Source organism: Carcharodon carcharias, chromosome 3 (genome assembly GCF_017639515.1).
Source record: "Carcharodon carcharias isolate sCarCar2 chromosome 3, sCarCar2.pri, whole genome shotgun sequence".
In the NCBI taxonomy this organism is placed as follows: domain Eukaryota; kingdom Metazoa; phylum Chordata; class Chondrichthyes; order Lamniformes; family Lamnidae; genus Carcharodon; species Carcharodon carcharias.
This window is the reverse complement of record NC_054469.1, coordinates 15045340-15069380: the sequence shown is the minus strand read 5'-3', so window position 1 is coordinate 15069380 and position 24041 is coordinate 15045340. Positions and strand designations below refer to the sequence as shown.

General features: G+C 46.2%; 1 protein-coding gene across 2 annotated transcripts in view; it reads right to left on the bottom strand.

Moving 5' to 3' along the window:
- vill (villin-like) overlaps positions 1–24041 on the bottom strand; it is a 132024-nt gene that overhangs the window by 19963 nt on the left and 88020 nt on the right. For both annotated transcript variants that reach the window (XM_041184665.1, XM_041184664.1), the window contains exons 4-12: positions 23567–23763; positions 22479–22587; positions 19933–20043; positions 18657–18862; positions 17358–17436; positions 9541–9639; positions 3701–3854; positions 2648–2748; positions 972–1109 (exon numbers count right to left, since the gene is read on the bottom strand). In XM_041184665.1, coding sequence (XP_041040599.1) covers positions 972–1109; positions 2648–2748; positions 3701–3854; positions 9541–9639; positions 17358–17436; positions 18657–18862; positions 19933–20043; positions 22479–22587; positions 23567–23763 — 1194 coding nt within the window. The remainder of the gene's footprint in view (positions 1–971; positions 1110–2647; positions 2749–3700; positions 3855–9540; positions 9640–17357; positions 17437–18656; positions 18863–19932; positions 20044–22478; positions 22588–23566; positions 23764–24041) is intronic.

Sequence of the window (24041 nt, the reverse complement as noted above, 5' to 3'; positions counted from 1 at the left end):
GAGAATTCCAAAGACAAATGACTCCCCTCCAGCAAAGAAATTCTTCCCCGTCTACATCATAAATGGGGGACCCTTATCTTTAAACTGTGCCTCTTAGTTCTAGATACCCACTATGAGGGGAAACATTCTCCCAGCATCCACCCTGTCAAGCCGCCTCAGAATCTTAGCGGTTTCCATAAGATCACCTGTTGTTTTTCTAAACCCCAGAGATTACAGACCCAATTTACCCAACCTCTCATCATAGGACAGCCCTCACATCCCAGGGACCAATCTGGTGACACTTTACTGGACCGCCTTGGCTTTAAAAAAACATTGTACTAGAAACATTCCAACCCCAGCCCCCCCAGCCGCAAAACTAGCCACATCCTGCCACCCCCCCCACCCCCTCCACCCCCCAACCAATCAATTAAAAACCATTGGGAGCCTCATCACATTCAGGATTTGGAGGAGGCTCCAGAACTTAAACTGGAACTTTGGGGCTCAGGAACGCTCATAGTCACATTTTAAAAGCTTGCTAATGTAACTTTTTTGTTTAGTTTACTATGAAAGCAGAGGTAGATAGATAAGCAAGGGAGTCAAAGGTTATCAGGGGTAGGCGGGAATGTGGAGTTGAGGTTACAATCAGGTCAGCCATGGTCTCATTGAATGTCGGAACAGGCTCAAGGGGCCGAGAGGCCTACTCCTGCTCCTAATCCGAATGTTCTCAAACTGGCCACTGTATCCAGTGCAACTAGAAAGTGCATCCGCATATTTTTTTTCAAAGCCATTTAAAATCAGACTACAGACTGTGATAAACCAATTTTCAGCTATAATAATCAAACTGTGCCAAGTTACCACTCTTAAATAGATCAAGGAGTAATTTCAAAGTGAATTCTTCAAAAAAAAGAAATGCCTTCCTAAAGCTCGGTTTGCCAATTCCGCCCCAGGCGGAAACTGTACCCCACACTCCGTTGTCAATGTGTGGTCCCTACCTGCCACATGTAGAGAATGTAGGCGGTCCTGTTGGCTCTCAGGTACGTGTAAAGCACCAAGTAACAGTCGCCCCCATAGAACTGGCCGTAGGTTTTGGGATCCACCGGAACAGGCTCATTATCCTCGATTCTCCAGACCTGATCCAGAAAAGGGAACATGTCAGCCGTCACTTTAAATGAATAATCGTTTGGTAGTGCAGAACTTGAGGGTTGCTGAGAAAAGAGACGTGTCAAAGCTTTGCGTCTTGCACTCTTCAGGACACTTCGCAAGAATACCAATATATGGGGAAAACAACAATTTATACTGTATGTGAAGAGAGTTTTTTTTAAAAAAAAAATTCTTTCAAGGGATGTGGCCTTCGCTGGCTGTGCCAGCACTTATTGCACATCCCTAGTTGCCCTTGAGAAGGTGGTGGTGAGCTGCCTTCTTGAGCCGCTGCAGTCCATGCGGTGTAGGTACACCCACAGTGCTGTTAGGAAGGGAGTTCTGATTGGTTGGCAAGTGGATTCTGATCGGTAGTGGTGTTGCCTTGGAGAATGCACCAGTAATGGTGACTGACAGTTAACTGCCAAGCATTGTTTGAAACTTAAATTTCAAATCACCTGAACATAAAACATTCATGGGGTTGGTGGGGGTGGGGGGGGGCGGGGCGCGGTGGAATGGGACTGGCTAAACTGCTCTTGAAGCAAGCTGGCACAAGATCAATGGGCTGAATGGCCTCCTTCTGTTCTGTAACCATTCTATGATCAATTTCATTTAATGCATCAGTTTGATTTACTGTGGCAATCCCCTTTGTTCGATATATCAATCATTCCCCACACTAATCAATCTGTTCAATAAATCAATCAAATTCAATCAATACTTCCTCAATTACAACAACCATGTATATTAAAGCAGAGCCTTTATTGTAAAAAGTGCTTCATGGGTAGAACCAGTCAGGGAGAGTCGTCCTTTTAAAATTCAATTTGGGACCTTTGTTTTCTTGGCTCAGTGAATAGACGGACCACCTGATGTGGCTTTGGTCTTAAAGGATGAGAATATTCGAGAGTTTGAGCCTTGGTTAGGGTCACTCCCCTCTGGTGAAAGTGTAACCCATGGCTGTCTGGTGCCTCCTGTTGAAATGTGCAGTTACACCAACTGAGGGGACTATCAGGATTGAGTGGTGATGCTTTCCATGTTCAAATAGCTGGATAACACTCGCACTTTAGGCACCCCCACATGAAAACCTGTGCTACAGCCCTTAAACCAAATCGATGGGTGTTGCAAAAGCCATGAAGACTATCGTCAATCTCGTCCACAAGATCCCAATCACGACACTTCCTCCTTGTTCCCTTAAGAGATGTGCAGTGGAGAGGGCTAATCGTTACGTTCAACTGTGAATGCACGTGGAACTGTGGGAACAGAAGTGATCGTCACTTTGAAAGGAGAAATGGACGAATACTTGGAAAGGCGAAATTGAATGGGCTAAAGCGTCGAGCGGGGGGTGTGGGACTAAATTGGATAGTTCGTTCAAAGAGCCGGCACAGGCACGATGGGCTGAATGGCCTTCTTTTGCACTGTGAGGTCCTGACATGGATTCTGACTAATCAAATACGGTGCAGGTAGCACTGGGAACTAATTGCACCACCCCACTGCTACCAGGCAGCGCCTTAAGGGTGAACAGAGTGTTACTTACCTCGACTTTCCCAGACGCATCATCCACCATCCTCTGTCGAGCTGCGAGGTCTGGTCTGGCATGCAACTCAGTCACATCAAACTTAGTCTGCTCCACTTTGGCTGTAATGAGATCAGGCAGAGAATGAAAGCCTGGAGGAAGAACCTTGACAGAGGGGCTCATTTTATTCTGCACAGAACGTACAAACTCAGAAACAGGCCATTTGGCCCATTTGGTCTGTGCCGGTGTTTATGCCCCATGCTCCATTCCAGTTAACCCTATCAGCACAACCGCCTCTTCCCTCCTCCCACAATTCACACACTCACGTGAAGAACGGACACTGAACTCACTGCCCAGGAGGGCGGGGAAAGCGGAGATTTGGGCACTCGGGGGAAATATAGAGCTACAGGGATCAAGCGGGGGAAACGGGACTGAGTGGGTTACCCGACAGAGAGCCAGCAAGGACTCAATGGGCCGAATGGTCTCCTTCTGTGCTGTAAATGGCCCTATCAATAACCAGTGGACCCAGGTTTAAAATAATTGACAAAAGAACCAGAGAGGAGGATTTTTATTTGTTTTTACGCACAGTGGATGGTTATGATCTGGAATGCACAGCCCAGAATGGCGGCAAAAATCAATTCGATCCTTCAAAAGGGAATCAGAAGATATTGAAAGAGAAAAAAATTGCAGGGAGACGGGAAAGAGCGGGAGAGTGGGACTAACTGGGTTTATTTTTATTCTTTCATGGGATGTGGGTGTCGCTGATCCCACATTGCCCATCCCTAAATGCCCTCGAGAAGGTGGTGGTGAACTGCCCTTCGTGAACCACTGTGATCCATGTGGTGTAGGTACACCCACACAGTGCTGTTAGGGAGGGAGTTCCAGGACTTCCTAACTGGATTGCTCTCCAAAAGAGTCAGCACTGACTCGATGGGGCCGAATAGCCTGCTGTTTGCTGTTCTCGTCTATGATTCAGGAGAGGAGGTGGTGGTAGGGGTGGAGGCAGGGAGAACACTGAAGGTCGATGCGATGCACGGGGCTAAGCAAAGGTTCCACAGCCTAGTGAAGACTTACCGATCTTGCCCACTGTGTGTTTCTTGCCCAGACCTTGAGTTTGCCATTTGACTGTCCACTTTTTGAAGAGTTGTTTGAATATGGCTGATTCCGCACCGTCATTCAGTATCACCACGTTGGTACTGGGCGGGTAGCCCTTGGCTTTTATGAATCCCTAGGAGGCGGCAGAATGGAAAGACAGCATCACAATGAAGGAGTGGCTTCCCCCAGAGCGTATCGCGGCTTTCCAACAAAGCCGGCTGTGTCCGTAGAAACAGTCATTCGGTTGGTCGTCACTTGGAAGGTAGGCGAGCAGATTTTGTTTTGTTAAGCGAACAGTCTCCGGACCCTCAGGCATGAAGGCAGCCCCTTCACTTCTTATAGGAACAGTAGAAGGCCATTCAGCCCTTCAAGTCAGTCCCCATTCAATTCAATCATGACTAACTGTAGCTCGACCTCCATTTACCTGACTTGATCAATATCCCTCGATAACCCTTACCTAATAAGTTCCACTTGCTGCTCTCTAAAAGACTAACGAAGGATCCGGAACAGGCACAATGGGCTGAATGGCCTCCTTCTGTGCTGCATCGTTCAATAATACACATGGGATTTTTACAGGACATTGTTTACCCAGATCCCTCGAAAACTAAGTAACAATTAGATGTTGGCTTAACGGTTTTCTTTTTGCATTATGCTACCTACAACAATCATGAGATTATTGATATAGATAGATACTTTTTTTAAATTCTTTCATGGGTGCTGCTGGCAAAGCCAACATTTGCTCCCCATCCCTAATAGCGGCTTGCTAGGGCCATTTCAGGGGGCAGTTAAGAGTCAACCACATTGCTGTGGGTCTGGAGTCACATGTAGGCCAGACCAGGTAAGGACAGCAGATTTCCTTCCCAAAAGGACATTAGTGAACCAGATGGCTTTTTACATGGTCACCATCCCTGTGACCAGCTTTATAATCCCAGATTTTATTCACTGAACTTAAATTCCACCAGCTGCCATGGTGGGATTTGAACCCGTGTCCCCAGAGCATTAGCCTAAGCCTCTGGCTTACTAGTCCAGAGATATAGCCCAACACCGCCATCTAGAGGCTACAGCAGGGAAACAAGCTATTCAGCCCATCTAGCCCTTGACAGTGTTCGCCCTACACAGAAACAGTACTAATCGCATTTCCCCACCCTGTTCTCATATCTGCCTTCCTCCATCCACATTTCTAATCTAACCTTGAATGTTGACACAGGCCGGAATTTTCCGGTCCTGTCACGGGTGGGACCCGCCGCGGGCGAGACCGGAAGATCCTGGCAGCGGAAAATCCCGCCGTTAGCCTCTGTTGCAACCACTAACTTTTCTCCCGCCTTTCGTTCTAAATCTCTCGCATTTAGTCTTGAGTCTATGTCTCTTCTTTCTTGACCTCCCTCAAGGCTGGAAAGGTCAGGCCTGTATCCGTTAGAGTTTAGAAGAATGAGGGGTGATCTTATTGAAAGATATAAGATTCTGAGGGTATTTGACAGGGTAGAGGCTGAGAGGATGTTTCCCCCTGTGGGAGAGGCTAGAACCAGAGGAGCCTTTTTAAAAATAAGGAGTCTCCCATTTAACACATGGATAAAAAGAATTTTTTTGTCTGTGAGAGGGTCATGAATCTTTGGGACTCTCTTCATGGGAGAGCAGAGGAGGCAGGGTCAGTGCACTCTTTTAAGGCAGAGGTAGGTAGATTCTTGACTAACAAGGGAGTCAAAGGTTATCAGGAGTAGGCAGAATGTGGAGTTGAGGCCACAGTCAGATGGGCCATGATCTTATTGAATGGCGGAGCAGGCTAGAAGGGCCGAATGGCCTACTTCTGTCTGTACAGAAAAGCAGTCTGTTTCTCCCTGTCCTTTCATTATTTTACACACTTCTCTCATGTTATCCCATAATTAATGTTGCTTTAAAAGAAAACCCGCTCTTTCAGGTCTTTCTCCATATTTGTATTTCCTCATATCAGGCAACATCCTAAACAATCTGTGTTAAACTCTAAAGACTGCATATCCTTCCTATAGTTTGGAGCCCAGTGTTAGCATAGATAGAGAAATGGCTAACTGACAGGAAACAGAGAGTCAGGATAAAGGAGTTATTTTCAGGTTGGCAAACAGTGACTAGTGGAGTGCCACAGGGATCAGTGCTGGGGCCTCAGCTACTGACAATCTATATTAATGATTTGGTGAAGGGTCCGGCTGTGTTGCATTCAAATTTGCTGATGATACGAAAGTCAGTAGAAAAGCAAGTTGTGAGGAGTCTGCAGGTTAGATTAGACAGGTTAAGTGAGTGGGCAAAAATTTAACGGATGGACTATAATGCGGGAAAGTATGAGGTTAAACACTTTGGCAGGAAGGATAGAAAAGCGACATATTATTCAAATGGAAGGGACCGCGATACAGAGGGATCTGGGTGTCCTTGTACATGAATCACGAAATGTTAGTATGCAAATACAGCAAGTGCTTAGGAAGGCAAATGGAATGTTGGCATTTAATGCAAGTGGGGGTGGAATATAAAAGTAGGGAAGTCTTGCTACAACTGTACAGGGCATTGGTGAGACTGCACCTAGAGTACTGTGTATAGCTTTGTTCTATGTACTTAAGGTGGGATATACTTGCAATGGAAGCGGTTCAGAGAAGGTACATTAGGTTGATTCCTGGGATGAAGTAGTTGTTTTATGAGGAAAGGTTGAACAGATTGGGCCTATACTCAGTGGAGTTTAGAACAATGAGAAGTGATCTTATTGAAACATATAAGATTCTGAGGGAGCTCGACAGGGTGGACACTGAGAGGAGGTTTCCCCCCGTGGGGGCATCTAAAAGAAGGGGACACATGCAAAAATGACAAGTCTCCCATTAAGAAGGAGATGAAGAGGAATTTCTTCTCTGACAATCATTTGTCTGTGGAATTCTCTTCCACAGGGAGCAGTGGAGGCTGGGTCATTGAATATATTCAAGGCTGAGTTAGACAGATTTTTGATCTACAATGGAGTCAAGAATTATAGGAGACAGGCAGGAAAGTGGAGTTAGCCTACAATCAGAGAGAATCTAACCATCTCCCCTTGACGTTCAATGGCATTATCATCACTGAATCCCCCACTATCAACATCCTGGGGGTTACCATTGACCAGAAACTGAACTGGATTCAGCCATATAAATACTGTGGCTACAAGAGCAAGTCAGAGGCTAGGAATCGTGTGAGGAGTAACTCACCTCCTGACTCCCCAAAGCCTGTCCACCATCTTCAAGGCACAAGTCAGGAGTGTGATAGAATACCCCCCACTTGCCTGGATGAGTGCAGCTCCCACAACACTCAAGAAGCTTGACACCGTCCAGGACAAAGCAGCCCGCTTGATTGGCACCACATCCACAAACATTCACTCCCTCCAACACCGACGCACAGTGGCAACAGTGTGTACAAGATGCACTGCAGCAATTCAAGCCTCCTTAGACAGCACCTTCCAAACCCATGATTGCTACCATCTACAAGGACAAGGGCAGCAGGCATATGGGAACATCACCACCTGGAAGTTCCCCTCCAAGCCATTCAGCATCCTGACTTGGAAATATATCGTTATTTCTTAACTGACCGGTCAAAATCCTGGAACTCCCTCCCTAACAGCACTGTGGATGTACCTACACAACATGGATTGCAGCGGTTCAAGAAGGCAGCTCAGCACCACCATCTCAAGGGCAACTAGGGATGGGCAATAAATGCTGGCCCAGCCAGCGAAGCTCACATCCCATGAATGATTAAAAAAAAGATTAGCCATGATCTTATTGAATGGAGGGGCAGGCTTGATGGGCTGAATGGCCTACTCTTACTTCTTAGATCTTACTGCACATAATAATTTGCCTGAGCTTTTCTTGACATTTTCATAGCATCATAGGGCAGAATTTAACTTGGGCAGCAGGGGGCTTGACCCCTGTACTGACATCCGGTGGCATTCCCACCAACCTGACTTCCTTCCGGTGCCCCCAACTAAATGGGATAGCTAACTGGCAGTGGAAACCCTGCCACAGAAGCTCTTGGGTTCACCAGGGGGCATTTAATTGCTGTATTCCCAGTACCAGGTGCACCACTGGGAGTGGTGGTCACTGCCGGTATTGCACTGCAGCTTTGATCAGTGACTCTTCTGGAGTCAAGTGAGTGGAATGGAATGGGGGCTCCATGGGGGTGGAGGGGTTAGCAAATAGAGTTGCGGTGAGGGGGGATTTAACAGCAAGGAAGAAGGGGTGGCTTCCTGCAGTGAACCCCCTTCCCATTGTCAGGTCCCTTAATTGGGCACAGAGTGCCTTAGAACAAGGGACACTCACTCACTCCCCTGAAGGCCACAGGCAAACACATCAGGATTTATGTAGTCTTCCTTGATGGCAGGTGCCCTGCCAGCCACTGGTAGAATTCCAGCAACACTAGAACTGTTGTTTAAGCGACCACTGGCCCAGACTGTACAGGTTGATACAGGTCCAAACTTGCCCCATGGGACCTCATTCCAGGAACTGGCCTTTTTTTAAATTATTATTCATTTATGGGATGTGGGCTTCGCTGGCTGGGTCAGCATTTGTTGCCCATCCCTAGTTGCCCTTGAGAAGGTGGTGGTGAGCTGCCTTCTTGAGCCGCTGCAGTCCATGTGGTGTGGGTACACCCACAGTGCTGTTAGGGAGGGAGTTCCAGGATTTTGACCCCAGCGACAGTGAAGGAACGGCCGATATATTTCCAAGTCAGGATGGTGAGTGGCTTGGAGGGGAACATCCTGGTGGTGGTGTTCCCATCCATCTGCTGCCCTTGTCCTTCTAGATGATAGTGGTCATGGGTTTGGAAGGTGCTGTCTAAGGAGCCTTGATGAATTCCTGCAGTGCATCTTGTAGATGGTACACACTGCTGCTACTGTGCATCGGTGGTGGAGGGAGTGAACGTTTGTGGATGGGGTGCCAATCAAGCGGGCTGCTTTATCCTGGATGGTGTCAAAAATATTGAGTGTTGTGGGAGCTGCACTCATCCAGGCAAGTGGGGAGTATTCCATCACACTCCTGACTTGTGCCTTGTAGATGGTGGACAGGCTTTGAGGTGTCAGCAGGCGAGTCACCCGTCACAGGATTCCCAGCCTCTGACCTGCTCTTGTAGCCACAGTATTTACAATGGCTAGTCCAGTTCAGTTTCTGGTCAATGGTAACCCCCCAGGATGTTGATAATGGGGGAATTCAGTGATGGTGTAATGCCATTGAATATTATGGGGCGAACGTCAAGTCAAATACAAACATATGAATTAGGGACAGGAGTGGGCCTGCCCATGTTGCCTAGGCCCCAGGACCTATGCCAGCTGACACATACAGCTGAACAGGTGACTGACACCCGCTGCCTGAGCTCGCTCGCTGGCTGGGGTTGAGAAACTGGATATCAACATCCAGCAGAAAAGCGACAGGGGACTTTTGGGGGTGGGTGGGGAGAGGTCGGATTGTATTGGGTTGGGGGGGAGGGGGGGTGTGGTTTGGAATTGGTAGTAAAATTTTTTGGCGGGGGGATTTATCTTGGGCTTGGGCAGGCAACATGAGAACAAGGCGGTATTTCATTGGCCATCCGTTACACCCACCCCTTGTTCATTTCCATTTGATAGAGTCGACTATTAGGCTTGTGAGGTAACCGCCACCAAGTTCGATCCCACCCAGCTCAATCGATTCCGCCCACAACACCCCAGCTGATATTCGGCTCCATCAATCCCGCCCGTTACACGACTATACCTGATATTCTGTTCGATCAACTCCATCCCTTTTGAACCTCACAGACAAGTCCAATTACAAACCCCCTTACATGTCTCAGTTTAGTATGATGGCCATACTCACCAAAGCCCTGTTCATCCCTGCCCGTTTCTCGTCTTTACTGGCGTCTTTCCCTTTCCAAACAAAGATGGTGGCACCGCCTTGATCCAGGATGTAACAATCCTGCAGAGAGAAGGCAGATTAGTCAGCACGGCACCAATGGGGGAAATCCTAGGTGCCCAAACTTCCAAGCCCGACCAATAGTTTCAAAAGGACTGCCGTCACTCATCTTAAAAAAAAACTCACAACTCAAGGAACAAACCACGCAGCTGAAATAACAGCCTCTGTGAATTAGGGCTGAGATCCAGGCGGGTTTCCATATTTTCAATAGCATTGCTGAAAAGAGAGACATGTTGCTGAAGCTTTATGTCTTGTACTCATCAGGACAAAGGCAAGAACACCATATTTCAAACAATCACAACAATTTATACTACAGTTAAAAGGATGCTGATTGAGAGGAAAGTCAACTCTGATTGGCCAAGGCCTTGCCATGAACAAAGCAACAATGACTTGCCAACAAATCAGCACTCTTTTCTCCTGCAGTACAAATTGTTGTGGTGTATTCTTGCTTTTGTCCTGATGATTGCGAGATGAAAAGCTTCAGCAACTTGTTTGTCTTTTCAGCCAGGTTCAATAGCATTTAAGCATCACATTCCACTGCCCAGTTTATTTTTCCACGAACACAGAGAACCCATTGTCCTTACTGATGACCACTGAAAATAATTAGTTACAATGGGAGTGTAGTAGGACGTGAGAAAGATATAACTTAAAGCTGCAGTAAAACCCAACCTTCCATTAATAGTAAATTAACAGGTGTATTGCCAATGGAGAAAAGCATTGATGCCAAGAACACAACTGACATAGATTAACAGTCAGCCAGTGTGAAACGCGTGCTAAGAAGCTAAGCGCTGCCGGGGTGGGGGGGCAGGAGGAGGCCGGCCGGGCGCTGATGTAAGCATGGATCAGCGCTGACAGAAAGCAGAGAGCTGCCTCAGCGAGCTGAAGACCTGAAAAGCAGTAAATAAAGTTTTTAAAATCAGGGAAAAATTGTGCAAGGGTCATAATCAGTCACCTGACCATATATGTAATAAAAATGCTGTCCACAGATTTTTCTTGTTCTTTACTTTTCTTTCATTTAATAACAGAAACCTCATCCTGCCCATGGATGAGGTCTCATGAAAAATGTAAAGGCCGCCTGGTCTATTTGCCTGTCCACCAACCGTAAGGTTGCACAGACCACGAAAATTGGAGTCAATTGCTCCAGTAATGGGCTTAATTGCCCTCTTAATTGTCAGCAGGTGCGCTTCCAAATTTTGCGCTTGCCCGCTGACCAAAATATTGCGCGAGCGCGAGACGACCTCAGACGCTCGCCCGAAGTTATCTCGCAGGATTTTGGATCCTGTCGGGTCAGGTGCACGCCCATATGCCAAGCTAAAAATTCTGCCTCATGGTTACAAGAAGATCAAAACTAGGAACTAAATAATCAGGACAGGCAGGAAGGAAAGGGTGGTGGGGTAGCTTTGTTAGTACGAGATGGAATAAATACGATAGCAAGAAATGATCTTGGATCGGAAGATGTAGAATCCATATGGGTGGAGGTAAGAAATAACAAGGGGAAGATTATAGGCTCCCAAATGGTAGGTATACTAGAGGACAGAAAATAAATCACAAGATAATGAGGGCATGTAAAAAAGGCAGTACGTTAACCATGGATGACTTTAATCTTCATGTGGATTGGAAAAATCAAATTGGCAGAGTTAGCCACAAGCAAGAATTCATAGTGAATATTCAGGACAGTTTCCTAGAACAATATGTTGTGGATCCAACCAGGGAGCTGGTAACGTGTAATGATGCAGGTTTAATAAATGATCTCAGAGTAAAAGATCCCCTAGGAAACAGTGGCTATAATGTGGTGGAATTTAGAATTCAATTTGCAAGTGAGAAACTTGGGTCGGAAACAACTGTGCTAAACTTAAATAAAGGTCATTGCAAAGGAATGAGGGCAGAGTTGGCTGGAGCGGACTGGGAAAGGAATTTAGCAGAAAAGACAGTTGATGAACAATGGCAGATGTTTAAGAAAATATTTCATGACTCACAACAAAGATATGTCCCAGTGAGGAAGAAGGATTGTAGGAAGGTTTAACTATGGTTAACCAAGGAAGTTAAGGATAAGAAGTTAAGTATCAAATTGAAGGAAAAAACATACAATATAGCAAAGATTAGTTGTAAGCCAGAGGATTGGGAAAGTTTTAAAAACCAACAGAAGATGACCAGCAAAAAATAAAGAGGGAGAAAATAAACTCTGAGGGTAAACTAGCAAGTAATATAAAAACCATCCAGAGAGGCCAAAATGAACATAGGCCCCTTAGAGAATGAGGCTGTGGAAATAATTATGGGGAACCAGGAAATGGCAGAGGAGTTGAATCACTTTGCATCAGTCTTCACAGTGGAACACAATAATAGAATTCCAAAAATATTAAATATTCAAGGGGCAAAGGGACGGGGGGTAGAAATAAATACAATAACTATCACTAGAGAAAAAGTACTAGGGAAACTAATGTGGCTAAAGTCCAATAAGTCCCCTGGGCCTGATGGGATTGCATCCTAGGATATGAAAGGAAGTGGCTACAGAGATAGTGGATGCACTGGTAGTAATCTTCCAAGAATCCTTAGATTCTGGAAAAGCTCCAGAGGATTGGAAAACTGACAAACTTATTAAAAAAGGGAGGGAGGGAGGTAGACAAAACATAGGCCAGTTAGCTTAACATCTGCAATTGGGAAAATGTTGGAGTCTAATATAAATGATGTAATTACAGAGCTTTTAGAAATGCATAATCTAATCAAGCTAAGTTAGCATGGCTTCATGAAGGGGAAATCATGCCTGACAAATTTATTAGAATTCTTTGAGGTGGTAACAAGCAGGGTAGATAAAGGGGAACCAGTAGATTTAGTATATTTGGATTTCCAAAAGGCAGTCGATAAGGTACCGTACATAAGGCGACTTAATAAGATAAGAGCCCATGGTGTTGGGGTAGTATGTTAGCATGGATAGAGGATTGGCTAACTAATAGAAGACAGAGAGTTGGGATAAGGTGGCTATTTTCGGGATGACAGCCTGTATCTAGTGGAGTGCCACAGGGATCAGTGCTGGGCCCTCAATTATTTACAATATATATTAATGACTTGCATGAGGGAAGTGAATGTACTATTGCCAAGTTTGTGGATGAAACAAAAATAGGTGGGAAGGCAAGTGGTGAGGATGACACCAGGAGTCTACAGTGTGACATAGAGAGGTTAAGTGAATGGGCTAAAACTTGGCAGATGGAATATAATGTGGGAAAATGTGAGGTTGTGCATTTTGGCAGGAAGAATAGAGGAGCTGAATATTATTTAAATGGAGAAAGACTGCAGAAAGCTGCAGCACAGAGGGATTTGAAGGTCCTCGTGCATGAATCCCAAAAAGCTAATGTACAAGTTCAGCAGGTAATAGGGAAGGCAAATGGAATGTTGGCCTTTATTTCAAAGGGAATGGAGTATAAAAATAGGGAAATGTTGCTAAATTTATACATGGCACTAGTTAGGCCACACCTAGAATACTGTGAACAGTTTTGGTCCCCTTATCTAAGGAAAGATATACTGGCATTGGCAGCAGTCCAGGGAAGGTTCACTAGGTTGATCCTGGGTATGGAGGGATTTTCTTATGAGGAGAGGTTGAGTAGGTTGGGCCTGTACTCATTGGAATTTAGAAGAATGAAAGGCGACCTTATTGAAACATATAAGATTCTTAGGAGGCTTGACAGGTTAGATGCTGAGAGGTTGTTCCGCTTGTGGGAGAATCTGGGACCAGAGGGCATAATCTCAGAGTAAGGGGTCACCCATTTAAAACAGAGATGAGGAGGAATTTCTTCTCTCAGAGGGTAATGAATCTGTGGAATTCTTTACCGCAGAGGGCTGTAGAGGCTGGGTCGTTAAGTATATTCAAAGTTGAGATAGACAGATTTTTAATCTGTAAGGGAATCAAGGGAAAAGGCAGGAAAGTGGAGTTGAGGATTATCAGATCAGCCATGATCTCATTGAATGGCGGAGCAGGCTCGATGGGCCAAATGGCCTATTTCTGCTCCTGCATCTTATGGTTAACCATGCCTCTGTATCTCTATTTTCGAGTGTGATCCTTACCATTTCAAACCAGCACGTTTAAAACTCATACCAGCTGGAAAGCAATAATGATTTGCATTTATTACACTTGCTGGTTATAACATGTAAAGGGCTTTGTTTATCCCGGGTCAACTGACCAATGAATTTCCGCCTACAATCGAGTCCATCAGCCTTTATTCGTTCATAGGAAGGTGGGTTTCGCTGGCAAGGCCAACGTTTATTGCCCGTCATTAACTGCCCCTGAAAAGATGGTTGGGCTGAGCGGCCTGATTCTGGCAACTGCATAAACCGCTGGCAGCGCAACGCCACATGACAAAGGCATCAACCTAATTCAATAGGGCGTTGAGTGGAAGCGCAGTGATCTTTGGTTTATTTTTGTCCCGTTCTACGCCGTTGCTTTCGAATCGATACCTTCCCCTAACTTTATGGAATCGTGGAATGGTTACCACACAGGAGGGGGCCATTTGTCATGTCGCACCTGTGCCAGCCCACTGCAAGAGCGGCTCACCTAATCCCACTCCCCACTCTTCTCCCCGCCGCAGTCCCTGTAAAAGTCTTCACTTCAGATAATTCCCAATTCTCTTTTGAACTTCCCGATTGAATCAGCCTCCGCCTCGCTTAGGGGAGATGGTGGTGCAGGGGTAATGTTACTGGACTGGTGATCCAGAGGTGAAAGCAAAATACTGTGGATGCTGGAAGTTTTATATAAAAACAAAATAACGTTGCAAGGACTCAACAGGTCTGGCAGCTTCTGTGGAATGTGGAATGTGGAACAGCGTTAACGTTTCCAGTCCATAAGGCCCTGAAGAAGAGTCAAACGGGCTCAAGGCGTTAATTCTGTTTCTCTTTCCACAGATGCTGCCAGACCTGCTGAGTTTTTCCAGCATTTTTTTGTTTTTTTTTTAGCAATCCAGAGCCCAGGCTAATTGTCTGGGGTCACGGGTTCATGACAGCCGGTGGAATTTAAACTCAATTAATAAATCTGGACTGAAGCTAGTCTCAGTAATGGTGACGCCATGAAACTATCATCAGCTGTTGTAAAAACCCACCTGGTTCATTAATGTCCTTTAGGGAAGGAAATCTGCCATCCTTACCTGGTCTGGCCTACCTGTGACTCCGGGCCCAGAGCAACGTGGTTGACTCTTAACTGCCCTCTGGAATGGCCCAGCAAACCACTCAGTTCAAGGGCAATTCAGGATGGGCAAAAAATGCTGGCCTTGCCAGAGGTGTCCACATCCCATGAAAGAATTGAAAAAACAACACCCTCGGAGGCACTGCATTCTAAACTAACCACTCACTGCAATAGCAGCTGAAGCCTCTAGCTTAATAGTGATGGAGGTTCAATGGAGAATGATCCCATTTCAACTTAATTCTCAGGAGAATGCGTCTTGCTGCAGGAACTCACCAAGGCTCCTTAGACAGCACCTTCCAAGCCCACTATCATCTAGAAGGGCAAGGGCAGCAGATAGATGGGAACAAAACCACCTGGAATTTCCCCTCCAAGCCACACACCATCCTGACTTGGAAATATATCGGCCGTTCCTGTCGCTGGGTCAAAATCCTGGAACTCCCTCCCTAACAGCACTGTGGGTGTACCTACACCACATGGTCTGCAGCGGTTCAAGAAGGCAGCTCACCACCACCTTCTCAAGGGCAATTAGAGGTGGGCAATAAATGCGGGTCTAACCCACATCCCGTAAATGAATACAAAAAGAGTTCCAGTGTCTGAGATGCTGAGCAACAGTGAGAAGCTTCAGTTCCCACCAGGAATCTTGCTAGCATTAATCCTTGCAGGAATTTAACATAAACATCAATTGGCAATGTGTCTTTACATCTGGATGGAAGGTACATTTATCGTGTGGGGTTACAGCAGGAAAGTAGGGAAGAATCTAAAGCTTGGTTAGGTAAATGACAGGGGGGCAGTGCTAGAGGGCTGGGTGCTCCTTGTTCAAATGAGGTGCTAATTCAAGGTTTGGTTTGATTGACAAAGGTTAAGAAGTTTAACATCCAGAGTGTGTTGATTGCTTGGTCAAAGCTTTAGGCTTTACAGGGTGATTTAAAGATTAAGAGAGGGGGAAATTTCAGAACAGAGTCACAAGGAACAAATCCCTATAGAGGAAGATTACTTCCATGTCTCAGAGCAATGAAGACTTGGTGAGTAAATATAGCCTTGGCAGCATCACTCATGCACGCATGACCCCTCCTCTCCCCTCCCATCCCCCCCACCCCCTCCCCCCTCCCCACCCCCACACCCCCACCCCACCACTTCCCCCCCACCACTGCCTCCATCTCCTCCAAAAGAGGTTGCTGGGTTATTGTTCCACAAGAAAACAGTCATCATTAAAGTTGTTTGGAAAAACCACGTTATTCATTTGAACATTAAGCGTTGAGCTGGACTTTGAGGCTGAGCAACGTGAATCAGGGAGGTCCCGATTTGGTCCCTCGACTGCGATGAGTTAGTGTCTCGTTGCCAGGCTGAAGGTAAAGAGTTTACAGTCGTCTCAGATAAGGAAATGGTCACCCACACTCGGAGGTTGGGGATGTTCACCTGGATTCCAGGATCAGGGATGGGCACCTGGGGTCCAGGATGGTGAACGGTCACCAACTAACCGGCATCAGAAACTCAACGGTAGATCAGCATCAAATCCGCCACCTGGAGTTCAGCATTGGGAAAGGGTCACCTGGAATCCAGGTTTGGGAATTCACTACCTCGGGTCACCTGGAGTCTGCAATCATGAAATGGTTACTCAGAGCCCAGGATTGGGAATAGTCATCCAGAGACCAGGACTGGGAATGTCACTTGGAGTCCAGGATCAAAGGAATGTTCACCCAGAGTCCAGGATCAGGAAATGATCATCTAGCATATGGAACTGGGAATGGTCACCCAGAGCCCAGGATTGGGAATGTCACCTGGAGTCCAGAGTATGGGGTTGGGAATGGTCATCCAGAGACCGCGATTGGGAATGGTCATCCAGAGACTGGGATTGGGAATGTCACCTGGAGTCCAGAGTATGGGGTTGGGAATGGTCACCCAGAGTCCAGGATTGGGAATGGTCATCCAGAGACCGGGATTGGGAATGGTCATCCAGAGACTGGGATTGGGAATGGTCACTCGGAGTCCAGGATCAAAGGAATTTTCACTGAGAGTCCAGGATTGGGAATGTCACCTGGAGTCTGCGATCATGAAATGATCACCCAGAGTCCAGGATTTGGAATGGTCACTTGGAGTTCAGGATGAAAGGAATGTTCACCCAGAATCCAGGATCAGGAAATGATCATCTAGCATACTGAACTGGGAATGGTCACCCAGAGTCCAGGATTGGGAATGTCACCTGGAGTCCAGAGTATGGGATTGGGAATGGTCACCCAGAGCCCAGGATTGGGAATGGTCATCCAGAGACTGGGATTGGGAATGGTCATCCAGAGTATGGGATTGGGAATGGTCGCCCAGGATTGGGAATGTCACCTGGAATCCAGAGAATGGGATTGGGAATGGTCACCCAGAGCCCAGGATTGGGAATGTCATCAGAGTGCAAGATTGGGAACGATCACCCAGTCTGGGATTGAGAATTCCTCACTCATAGTCCAGCAAGATGAGTGGTGAGTTTAGTTAATAAATTGGATGCTTTGTCTCCAACCTGTTATGGGACCTGGTTTGAAGATAATTAACAAGTTCTGTCACTTACCTCATGTTTCAGGAGATCCTGGGTCAGAGGTCGCGTGGCCACTTCCTGTACCATCAGACTTCCCGTGGCATCTGAGACACTGCGGGAGGGAAAAGGAGAGGGACTGAAAGTTACAGACAGGCTGAATGAGTAGCAACTACAAGACACGTGCTTAAAGAGAGTCACAAACCCTGACTTTACAGAATAGATTTTACAGAAGTTAGCTCAGGCTGGTTTCTTTATTTACTTTACCATTCCTGCCCCTCCCTCCCAGTATTCTCAAAATTCATCTCGGGCTGACTCAGGTTTAATTGATAAAAGCAAAATACTGCGGATGCTGGAAATCTGAAATAAAAACGGAAAACGCTGGAAAAACTCAGCCATTGTGGAGAGAGAAACAGAGTTAACATTTTGATTTAATTGAACCTGAATCTTGTGGATTTCACGATCAACAGGACCTCCTTCAGCCATCAGGAAAACCAAACGATTGGGTTGTTGCAGTGGGTTGGCCTGTTGACCTTTCACCTGTGGGGCAAACTTGCAAATGCAACCCAAACTCAAAATGCAAAAGACTTCTTCCTCCACCAATCGTTATCCATGGCTTAGTTTGCAGCACTCTCACCGCTGAGTCAGAAGGTTCAAGTCCCACTGCACAGATGAGAAGAAAAATCTAGGCTGACACTTCTTTTCGGTACCAAGGAAGTGCTGCACTGTCAGGGGTACCATCATTCAGTTGAGACGCTAAACTGAGTCCCCAATTGTCCGCAGTGGTGAGCATAAAAGATCCTATTTTGAAGAAGAGCAGGAGAGTTTTCCCCCCCCGGTGTCTTGGCCAATGTTTATCCCTCAACCAACATCACTAACAAAACAGATTGTCCGGTAATTTATCTCATTGCTCTTTGTGGGATCTTGCTGTCTGAAAATTTGGCTGCTGTGTTTTCTGCACTTCAAATGGGAGTGCACTCAAAGGAAAAGTAACTCATTGACTGTGAAGTGCTTTGGGACATCCTGGGGAGGGTCAAGCGCTAAATAAATGCAAGCCTTTCTTTTCTTAGTTAACTAATTTGAGATGTGGCATCTGGTGAGTGTAGAATCCCTGCGAGGAATGGGCTATTGTGGACCTATGGCTCCCAAAACTCTTCACTACTGGGTCGGGGGTGGTTACCAACCTCCTTTTGAGTGTGTTGTAGACTAACAGATAGAGATTAATTAGTCACCAACTTCCATTAACCTTGTAGACGTCATCTCCCAGGATGGTGGAGGGTGAACTGGACAGGTTCTCGTCTGACTATTCCTAAGCTCGGTGGCTTATTAACTTACTGGTAAAGCCTGATATTGGATTTCTGGAGCTGGTCAGCCCTGTCATCAGGAGCAGCATTCTTCAGCTCCCCTCTCCGCTCTCCCAGTACGGCTCTCATGATCTTCATCAGCTCGGGATGTTCATCCTCCTGGTCCCCGTCGACGATGCCAATTTGAGATCGTCCACCACGCTCCCGATCCCTGATGTCCTGGGCGAGCATCAGGGCCTATAGAAGAAAACGAAGGAGAGGGATGAGTCAGACAGTGAGGAAAAATCTTGAAAAATCCTTGTTTTAAAAAGATTTTTAAAAAATCTTTTCATGGGATGTGGGCGTCGCTGGCTAAGCCAGCATTTGTTGCCCCTCCCTCATTGCCCTTGAGCTGAGTGGGTCGCTAGGGGCCATTTCAGAGGGGCAGTTAAGAGTCAACCACATTGCTGTGGGTCTGGAGTCACATGTAGGCCAGACCGGGTAAGGACTGCAGATTTCCTTCCCTAAAGAACATTAGTGAACCAGATAGGATTTTAAACAACAAAAAAATGCTAGTTGTCATGGTCCCCACTTACTGAGAGCAACTTTGAATGACAAATTTTATTAATTAATGAATTTAAACTCCACCAGCTGCCATGGTGGGATTGGAATCAATGTTACAAGGACATTAGCCTAGGCTTCTGGCTTACTAGTCCAGTGACATCACCACTAAACCACTGTATCCCCCAGGTGATAATGGCGCCTTTGTGAGAAGCCCTTTATGGACCCTTCAAGTGATGACAAGACTATAGGGAGAGATGGTGGTATCGTGGTAATGTCACTGGACTAGTAATCCAGGAGAAAAACAGCATTACCTGGAAAAACTCAGCAGGTCTGGCAGCATCGGCGGAGAAGAAAAGAGTTGACGTTTCGAGTCCTCAGTCCGTTCTGTGGAAGGGTCATGAGGACTCGAAACGTCAACTCTTTTCTTCTCCGCTGATGCTGCCAGACCTGCTGAGTTTTTCCAGGTAATTCTGTTTTTGTTTTGGATTTCCAGCATCCGCAGTTTTTTGTTTTTATCTCTGTAGTAATCCAGGAGCCCAGGTTAACATTCTGGGGGCTTGGATTCAAAATCCACCACAGGAGCTGATGGAATTTAAATTCAACTAATAAATCTGGAATTGAAACCTTGGCCCAGCAATGGTGACCGTGAAGCTATCACTGATTTTTGTAAAAACCCTCCTGCTCCTATTTCTCATGTCTTTATTTTCGCTCTTGATTAATTAAAGGGAAAGGGGCTCCCAGTTCGTCGCTGTACTCCAACTGACCTTTAGCCTCTCGGTCCTGTTGCTACGTGGTGCATTCCACTGGACAATGACCTTTCCCAAATCCAAGAGGAAAACATCGCCCGAGTTGAAGCTGTTCCAGGAAACGTCCACCTGAAGCAAAAAAATAAATTCCTTAATATTCCACATGTAGCTCTTACAAACATTATGGAAAACACTACTCTCGTTTTTTTTTCTCTCCCTCTCCACCCCCCCCCCCCCACCCCCCCCCCCCCCCCCCACCCCCCCTTTCATGAACGCAGCATCTCCTCCACGAGGTACAGTTTCACCGGCACCCCGGCCGAGTGACCTTCCCTCATGTGGGTATTCACAGCTTGAAAGGAGTCTGTCTGTGCTGCTGTAGTGTTGCTGCAATGCTCTCTACCCATGGCTGGCGCAACCACTGGGCAAACTAGGCAGTCACCTGGAGTAACAAAATTTGGTACAGGGGTGGGTAGTGAGCAGCAAAAAAAAAAGCCAAATGAACTGTTCATGAAACTGCAATAAGAAAATGCTTAGGCTACAGCAGTGGGAATGAAAGGTCTATATCTACAGCTATACATCCACATTTACAGACGTACATGTAGGTCTTCATTGCAATGTTTCCCAAAATTTCATCCGATATTCCTCATTCTGTTTGTGCAACGATTTTCCAAATCTGTACATCTGCGTGAATATTTCCAAACTGCAGACCAGTATATGATATCAAAGAACATAATTTAATCTAGCCCACTCAATCTTACTTAATCCTTAACAGTGTAAACTGCACAATGAAATCATCTAGTAAGTGTTACAGTGATACCTAGTGTTATATCATGTGAGCCATCTTACACGTTATAATGTGCATTTCTTCTAGCACAAATCCTGTGAAAAGTGTAGAACAATGAAACGTAGAACCAGTATCATGATCGTATAAATGCAGATTTTTTATTCATATTAATGCACGATATTCATCTTCATAAGTTAATTGAGGGGACAGGGGAGCAGCAGGCGCAAGGCTGAAGGTTCATCTAGAGCACCTCATACCCCTGTACCAACCCTGTCTATATTGTACATTATATTTATCTATATATCTATACTGTATATATCTATAATGTAGTTGCAGCTGACTAGTCCTCTCGCCTCAGTGTCAGGTTTAACTTCCGCTCCCAAGACTTAAGCAGAAGGTCAAGGCTGACACTACTGTATGGTACTGATGGAGCACTACACTGTCAGAGGTGCCAACTTTCAGATAAGATGTTAAACTGAGGCCCCGCCTGCCATCTCAGGTGGATGTGGCACTGTTTTGAAGAAAGGCAAGGGAGTTCTCCCCAGTGCCCTCGTCAACATTTATCCCTCAATCAACATCACTAATAAACAGATGATCTGGCTGCTAACACATCGTTGTTTGTTGACTCCCCAAAGCCTGTCCACCATCTGCAAGACCACAAGTCAGGAGTGTGATGGAATACTCCCCATCTGGATGAGTGCAGCTCCAGCAACACTCAACAAGCTCAACACCATCCAGGACAAAGCAGCCGGCTTGATTGGCACCCCTTCCATAAACATTCACTCCCTCCACCACCGATGCACAGTAGCAGCAGTGTGTACCATCTACAAGATAACGCATTCCAAACCTGTGAGCTCTAACATCTAGAAGGACAAGGGCAGCAGACATATGGGAACACCACCATCTGCAAGCTCCCCTCCAAGTCACTCACCAACTTGACTTGGAAATATATCGTCGTTCCTTCACTGTCACTGGGTCAAAATCCTGGAACTCCCTCCCTAACAGCACTGTGGGTGTACCTACACCACATGGACTGCAGCGGTTCAAGAAAGTAGCTCACCGCCACCTTCTCAAGGGCAATTAGGGATGGGCAATAAAAGCTGGCCCAGCCAGCGACACCCACATCACTTTCAAAGATGGTGACTGGACAGTGCTGTGTACCATTCTCTAGCTTCTCACGTCCAATGGGACAGTCTTAGTGAGTGACACTCGCATCATTGGCAAATTGTTTTCTGTTTGGTGTCTTCTGCTGATATTGACCATGGCTACAGGGATCCCACTGTCTGTTCGTGCTGACCCCCAGACTATCCAACTTTTCACACCAAAGAGGAAACAAGAGGTTCCCCAATCTTGACAGAGCCAGACCCATAACTGGTTAAGTCAGCTCCCTCATTGGTCAATAAAATTTATCCCTCATCAGTTAAGTCAGTTTCCTTATCAGTTAATTCAGTCCCATCATTAATTAAGTCAGTTCCCTCACTGGTTAAGTCAGTCCTGCCTCTAGTTAAATCAGTTCCCTCACTAGTTAATACAGTCCTGCCATTGGTTAAGTCAGTTCCTGCACTGGTTAAACCAGTTCCCTCACTGGTCAAATCGGTTCCCTCACTGGTTAAATCGGTTCTCTCACTGGTTAAGTTGGTTCTCTCACTGGTTAAGTCGGTTCTCTCACTGGTTAAGTCTGTTCTACACTGCATTCAGCCTGGTGTAGGCCTCCACATTAACCTTGTCAAAGTTGCCTCCAAGTGGGCCTGACCATTCCAGCGATGCAGTCACAGTTTACCTCTGTTGCAGTCACGTTCTTCTTCCCCTTTGCATGGAGTAGCCGTTTGATGTTGTACATGTTTGTCTCCACGTGTTTGAAGCCAGAAGCCACCCCTCCTTTCTTGTACCTGTTATAATCACAACATCGCCATGGTTACTGCCACCCGGAGAAATAGCTCGATAGTCGTCGTGTGGGCTTGTTTGCCATTAATTACTTTACCCCCACCTTGCTACAGCCACCTCCCCCCACCACACCCCCCACCCCCACCCCCCCCCCCCACCCACCACCCCCCCCCCCCCCCCCCCCCCACACCCCTCCCCCAACAGCCCCACAACTCCTGTCCACCATTTGTCAATCCCTCTTAGGAACGATGGTTTCTGTGTGGTGGCCATTCTCGCCCCCAAAGACAAAGACAGTGAGTGGAAAACACCAACAGTAACACCAACAATTCATACAGCGCCTTTAAAAGTCATAGAATGTCCCAGGGCGATTATAAAAATAAATTGATGCCGACTCACATAAGGAAATAAAAGGACAGACGACCAAAAGCTGGACAACCCTCACATCCCGGAACTAATCCAGTGAACCTTCACTGTACCGTCTCCAGGATAAGTATATCCTTCCTTATATATATGGAGACCAAATTGTACAGTTTTCCAACTGTGGTCTCACCAAAGCCTTGTTCAATTGTAGCAAGCTTTCCTTAGTCTTGTACTCCAATCCCCTTGCAATAAAGGTCAACAGGCCATTTACCTTCCTGGTTGCTTGCTGTACCTGCGTGCCGACTTTTTGTGTTCCTTGCACGAGGACACCCAAGTCCCTCTAAACATAAACATTTACAAATTTCACGCCTTTTAAAATATATTCTGCACTCCTTTTCTTATTACCAGAGTGACTAGCCTCACACTTCCCCACATTATCTGCCAACTTGTTGCCCACACGCTTAACCTCTTTGTGTCCTCCACACAGCCTGATTTCCACCTAACTTTGTATCATCGGTAAACTCGGACGGACCCCTTCTGTGCTATCTGATAAAAGGTAGGGCACAATGAAAGGCAAGTACCAGAAGGTAAAAAGACAAGGGTTTTTTTGGCAATTTTACTCACACGATGCCGGATTTGAAGTAACTTTTGAACTCCGGAGACTCGTAACCCTGGGTTTCCCGGTACTGGGTAGGTCCTCCCCCCAGGTTATCATCCAGTTGGGTGATGTACATCGCTGCAGCTCCCTGTTCATCCTGGGATGACTCCTTCCCAATCCAGTAATGAAGGGCTTGGGATGTCCCTCTCTCTGTCTCACTAATCTACACAGAGAAATAATTAGCCTTATTAGCAGCTCTGAAAAAGGGGCGTACGGACTTGAAATCTCAACTCTGTTTCTCTCTCCACAGATGGATATAAATATTAAAAACCAATTCAAGTACATGAAATACCAACACATTAATAAACACTTAAAAGGAATACTTTAAAAAAAAATATTGCCCAGCCTGCTCAGACCTGCTGAGTTTTTCAGCGTTTTCTGTTTTTGTTTCAGATTTCCAGCATCTGCAGTATTTTGCTTTCAACAACTTGCATTTATATG